At 62.0% G+C, this 5,731-nt stretch overlaps 1 protein-coding gene across 1 annotated transcript in view; it reads left to right on the top strand.

Annotated features, from left to right (window-relative positions):
• The window catches only part of SYT7 (synaptotagmin VII), a 22,128-nt gene extending 16,406 nt beyond the window's left edge, over positions 1-5,722 (top strand). Inside the window, exons 5-10 of the mRNA XM_014948896.1 lie at positions 2,117-2,252; positions 2,745-3,015; positions 3,426-3,595; positions 4,095-4,209; positions 4,300-4,499; positions 5,578-5,722. Coding sequence (XP_014804382.1) covers positions 2,117-2,252; positions 2,745-3,015; positions 3,426-3,595; positions 4,095-4,209; positions 4,300-4,499; positions 5,578-5,682 — 997 coding nt within the window. The 3' untranslated portion in view covers positions 5,683-5,722. The remainder of the gene's footprint in view (positions 1-2,116; positions 2,253-2,744; positions 3,016-3,425; positions 3,596-4,094; positions 4,210-4,299; positions 4,500-5,577) is intronic.
• Positions 5,723-5,731: the final 9 nt, after the last annotated feature.

Here is a 5,731-nt window from a genome sequence, read left to right as displayed (position 1 = left end):
TCCATCCCTCGTTTCTCAGCTTCTTCCTTCCAGCCTGACCCCGGCAGCTCCAGCCTCGGCGTCTCTCCTGTCCTGGCAACCAACTGCTCTCCGTCCGTCTGTCCGTCTGTCCATCCACCCTGCTCTTCTCTTCCCCCCCCCCCCCCCCCCCCCCCCCCCTCCTCCTCCTCTCTTCCTTCCCCCCCCCCCCCCAGCCCCTCCCTCCTTTCCCTCCTGGCAGGCTGGTGGTGAACGACGCTTTTCCTCCTTTTTCCTCCTTTTTCCTCCTTTTTCCTCCTTTTTCCTCCTTTTTCCTTCCTTTTTCCTCCCTTTTTCCTCCCTTTTCCTCCCTTTTCCTCCCTTTTCCTCCCTTTTCCTCCTTTTTAACTTCCTTTTTCCTCCTTTTTCTCCTCCTTTTTCCTCCTTTCTCTTGCTTTTTCCTGCTCTTTCTCTCTCGTTGCCACCCGTGACCTCCACCGGCCCCGGCACCCACGGCTCCACCGGCACCTCCTCGCCCAGCGGGTCCCGCCACCGGTTCCTCCGCCTTCATTGTTTGTTTTATTTTTTCCCTTTTTGCTCTCTTTTTAACCTAGTTTTACCTCCCCAGCTGCCTCGGCCTCGGCGGTCCTCCCTGCCTGCGGAATAGCCGTGTGTGTGTATTGTGTGTGGGTGTGCGAGAGGGTGCCCACCCACGTGCCACCCCGTGGGCCACCACATCCCCATGGTTTCCCCCCCCCTCGCCGTGTGCTTGGCGTGTCGGTGGGTGTCTTCGTGGCATGCCTTGTGGCTTTTGCCCGCTCCGGGGCTGCTGCCCGTCACCTCCCGTGTCCCTTTTGGGTCCATTTCTTGTGGTTTGTCACCGTGTCTCAGCTTGGGGGACGGGGCCCTTTTCCTCCTTTTTAACTTCCTTTTTCCTCCTTTTTCTCCTCCTTTTTCCTCCTTTCTCTTGCTTTTTCCTGCTCTTTCTCTCTCGTTGCCACCCGTGACCTCCACCGGCCCCGGCACCCACGGCTCCACCGGCACCTCCTCGCCCAGCGGGTCCCGCCACCGGTTCCTCCGCCTTCATTGTTTGTTTTATTTTTTCCCTTTTTGCTCTCTTTTTAACCTAGTTTTCCCTCCCCAGCTGCCTCGGCCTCGGCGGTCCTCCCTGCCTGCGGAATAGCCGTGTGTGTGTATTGTGTGTGGGTGTGCGAGAGGGTGCCCACCCACGTGCCACCCCGTGGGCCACCACATCCCCATGGTTTCCCCCCCCCTCGCCGTGTGCTTGGCGTGTCGGTGGGTGTCTTCGTGGCATGCCTTGTGGCTTTTGCCCGCTCCGGGGCTGCTGCCCGTCACCTCCCGTGTCCCTTTTGGGTCCATTTCTTGTGGTTTGTCACCGTGTCTCAGCTTGGGGGACGGGGTGGGGGGTGTGGGGGGGCACATCATCGTGGGGTGCCATGTCTGTGTGCGCATCCCCCCCTCGGATCTCTCTGCACCGCCAGAGCCACCCCGGTCCATGCCACCATGTGCCTGGTGTCCCCTTCTTTTCCCCTTTGTGCCTCGTGGCAGCGTGGCCCCGGTGCGTGCCCACCCGCCTCCATCGCTGCTCTCTTCCCCCTGTGCCCGCCGTGGCTTCTGGTTGCCCACCCTCCCCGGCACCTTGCCTACCCACCCGGCTACCACAACCCAAGGGTGTGTGGGGACAACCAGGACGGGGGTCCTGGCTGCAGGACACCATGGGGGGCTTGGTGGCAGAAGGAAAAAAGGGGACAATTAACACCGGGCACCGCAGCGTGAAGGACCCGTGGGTCATCTCGTGGGGACCTGGTAGCCGTGAGCATCCCTGGCATCACCGTGGGCTCTCTGGTGGGTGCCAGGAGCAGGACGTGGCCGGGAAGGGGGGGGTGACCTGCTGCCGTGCTCGGGGACAGCATGCCACGTGTCCCAGGGCACCGCCTGGCACCCGGCCCTGGTGGCACCTGGCCCAGGGGACACGCAGCGGGTGGCACAGCCCAGCTCTGCCCGCATCCCATCCCATCTCGGGGGCTGGCACAGCATCCGCCGGGAGAGGGTGCCCCAGGAAGCCCCTCGCCATCTCCCCCTTCGGCTCTTGGGACCCCCCACCCCTCCTCTAAGGCGCTGCCCTCTCTTTGCCCAGGTTGCCAACCGGCGGCAAGGCGGTGAACACGGCGCCGGTGCCCGGGCAGCCGCCCCAGGATGAGTCCGACCGCAAGACGGAGCCGCACTCCTCCGTCTCCGACCTGGTCAACTCCCTGACCAGCGAGATGCTGATGGTGGGTGGATTGGGGGGTCCCCAAGGATGGCATCCCACCCCCCTCGGCTGTCCCCTGGGACAATCCCCCCTTCCCCGCTCCCACCCTGTGCCACAACCTTTCTGGCACGTCCCACCCTTCTCTTGCCAAGTCCCCGTCACAACCGTGGCCACCGTGGCCACCTCAACCAGGGCTCAGCCGAGGTGACGCAGCCGGTTGTGTGTGTGTGTGTGTCATCGTCCCCCCTCCCCGGGGATGGCAGGAGGGAGCAATGCCAGAGCCGGGAGGGACGGGGCTTGTCAGGAGGAATTTGGTTAATTGGCGCTCCCCGGGGACGTGTGGCACTGAGCCAGGAGTCATCCCAGGCGGTGGTGGTGGCAAGGAGCCGGGGAGAGGCTGATGCCCCCTGACAGCTCGCAGGGCTGGGTGCTGAAATTGGGGGAGGGATGAGGGTGTGCAGACTCCCCCCCCTCCACCAGCACTGGTCTCACCACCTGTTTCCCCCCACCGCAGCTCTCCCCGGGCTCCGAGGATGATGAGGGCCACGAAGGCGTCAGCCGGGAGAACCTGGGCCGCATCCAGTTCAGCGTCGGCTACAACTTCCAGGAGTCCACCTTGACCGTCAAGATCATGAAGGCGCAAGAGCTTCCGGCCAAGGACTTCAGCGGCACCAGCGACCCCTTCGTCAAGATCTACCTGCTCCCCGACAAGAAGCACAAGCTGGAGACCAAGGTGAAGCGGAAGAACCTCAACCCGCACTGGAACGAGACCTTCCTCTTCGAAGGTAGGGACTGGGATGGACTGGGGTGGGAGAGGAGCAGTTGTGGGGACATCTGTCCTCCCTCCTGGGCTGGATCAGCTCAGCTTGAGCTGCCAATGTGGTGGCCATCGGTGATGAGATGGGTTGGCCAAGCTATCAAGGCCAGGTTGGAGGTGTTTGCTCTGCATTTCATGAAGGGGACACAGGGGAGGCTCATTCCCCCACAGTAGGTGGATGCACACAGGGGAATTCATCTGCTACCACCCACCATGGTGGCCTGAAGCCACCACGAGAGGTGCCCCGTGCTGTCATCTGCTCCCCATCTGCTCCCTGGTGCCACCATCTCCCCATCACCACAAGCAAGGCAGGGTGGCACCAGTAGCGGGTGCTTCTTGGTGTGATCATGATGGCTCCTCATCCCTTCTCTGGCACAGGGTTCCCCTACGAGAAGGTGGTGCAGCGGGTGCTGTACCTCCAGGTCCTGGACTACGACCGCTTCAGCCGCAATGACCCCATCGGGGAGGTGTCCATCCCCCTCAACAAGGTGGACCTCACCCAGATGCAGACCTTCTGGAAGGACCTGAAGCCGTGCAGCGACGGCAGTGTAAGGCCCTGGTCCCCCTCCCACCCCTTGGGAACAGTCCCTGTGGTGTCCCAACAGGATGACCACCCTCTTGTTACACCCAATGGCGACGTTTTCCACTTTATGAGAAGGTTCAAGGTCTGATGGGGAGGTTCTTCTTCCCAGATCTTTATCTATAAATTAAGGCACTAAGTAGCCCAAAGCAAGTGTCTTAATTTTGGGTCAAAACGAGCTGTTTCAGGGAGATCTAAAATGGAAGTTTGCTTTTTCTCTTGCCTCCAGCAAGACCAGGAAACGTCCCACTGGGGATGGCCCCGTTTCCTCCTGCCCTGATTTTCCACGTGGCCCCAAAGTCTCCACCCTTGGGACAGCTCTTTGAGGGGGAGGGTCCCAGCCCAGAGGGTCCCTGCGTGGTGGGACACAGTAGCCTTTGGGTGCCATTGGGGCTTGTGCTGGGTGTGGTGGGAAAGAGTGGGCGTTTTGGGGGGCATCCACCTGACGGCCTCCATGGGTCCTCCAGGGGAGCCGTGGGGAGCTGCTGCTGTCGCTGTGCTACAACCCTTCCGCCAACTCCATCGTGGTGAACATCATCAAAGCGCGGAACCTCAAAGCCATGGACATCGGGGGCACGTCAGGTATGAGCTCCAGCTCCTGCCACGCTGTGCATGGCCACCCAATGCCCAGCCAGGGGCTAAGAGCCGCTCCTGTGTCATCCCCCCCCTCAGACCCCTACGTGAAGGTGTGGCTGATGTACAAGGACAAGCGGGTGGAGAAGAAGAAGACGGTGGTCATGAAGCGGTGCCTGAACCCCGTCTTCAACGAGTCCTTCGCCTTCGACATCCCCACCGAGCGGCTGCGTGAGACCACCATCGTCATCACCGTCATGGACAAGGACAGGCTGAGCCGCAACGATGTCATCGGCAAGGTGGGTCCCGACGGCGGTGGAGGGACCCCAGCAATGTGTCCCATGGAGGGATGGCACCCAGGGGACAGCCGGGTTCCTGGCTGATGGTGGCTGGTGCCATCTTGAGCGGGAGAAGAAGGTGGAACATGGTGGGGGCTCCTTGTGCTGGCTTTCCCCTCTGGTCCCGGCGGGCAAAGACTCACCTGGGGACCATGTGGTGGCCCCCATCCAGGTGACAGACCATGTGGTGGCCCCCATCCAGGTGACAATGCCCCCACGTCATGCTGCGGCACAGCCTGCGCCGGGGCCGGCGTGAACCTGCCAAAAAGGCTATTTATAGCCAGGCAAAAAAATCGAAGTCCCCGATGGCTCCTGTGCGTCACGGCACCAGGTAGAGACAGAGGCCCCTCCGTGGTGTCCCCATCCCCTGGAGAGCAGGGACATGGGGCACAGGGTGGGTGCCCAGGGGTCCTTGTCACCACCGGACAGACCCCAGCCCCAGTTTGAGGAGAGGAATAGAGGAGTTCACCCCCCTCTGGGTTTGATTGATGTTAAACCCAACAAGCTCTGGGCTCGTTAGGGTAACGATGACAAATGAGTGTGCTAATTGCCCTGATTACCCCTCACCGTGCTGGTTGGTGACCCCCAAACCCCTCGCCGTGCCCTTTGGTGACCCCCAAACCCCTCACCGTGCTGGTTGGTGACCACCAAATGCCATGCTGTCATCGAGAAAACACATAAATGGGGATAAATCTGGGAGGGGGTGGCCACGACAGCTGGCACAACCCCGTGGGGACATGGCTGGTGACACAGGCATGGTGGCACCCAATGCTCTACCATGAGGACTGGTGTTAGCCCGAGAGGTGGCCACGCTGAAGGCTGGCACGGGCCGTTTTCCACGTCACCGTATGGAAAATCGATGGATAAAAATAGCCTGGCACCACGCGGAGCCCGGGGCCGGTGCCCGCGGCCGGTGGCACGGGGACAGAGGAGGTCGGGGATGAAGGTGGCAGCGCCGGGGGATGGAGGGGAGTGAGGTGGGGATGGAGGGGACCAGGAAGGCAACCGGGGGTGGTCCAAGGGCTACTTGTCCCCACAGATCTACCTGTCCTGGAAGAGCGGCCCCGGGGAGGTGAAGCACTGGAAGGACATGATCGCCCGTCCCCGGCAGGCGGTGGCACAGTGGCACCAGCTGAAGGCCTGAGCACCCCAGGACTGCAGGGATGGGGGGGTGGGGGGGTGTGTGTGTGAGG

This window comes from Calidris pugnax, unplaced genomic scaffold (assembly GCF_001431845.1).
Source record: "Calidris pugnax isolate Ruff unplaced genomic scaffold, ASM143184v1 scaffold107, whole genome shotgun sequence".
Classification (NCBI taxonomy): Eukaryota; Metazoa; Chordata; class Aves; order Charadriiformes; family Scolopacidae; genus Calidris; species Calidris pugnax.
This window is presented reverse-complemented; position numbering and strand designations above follow the sequence as displayed.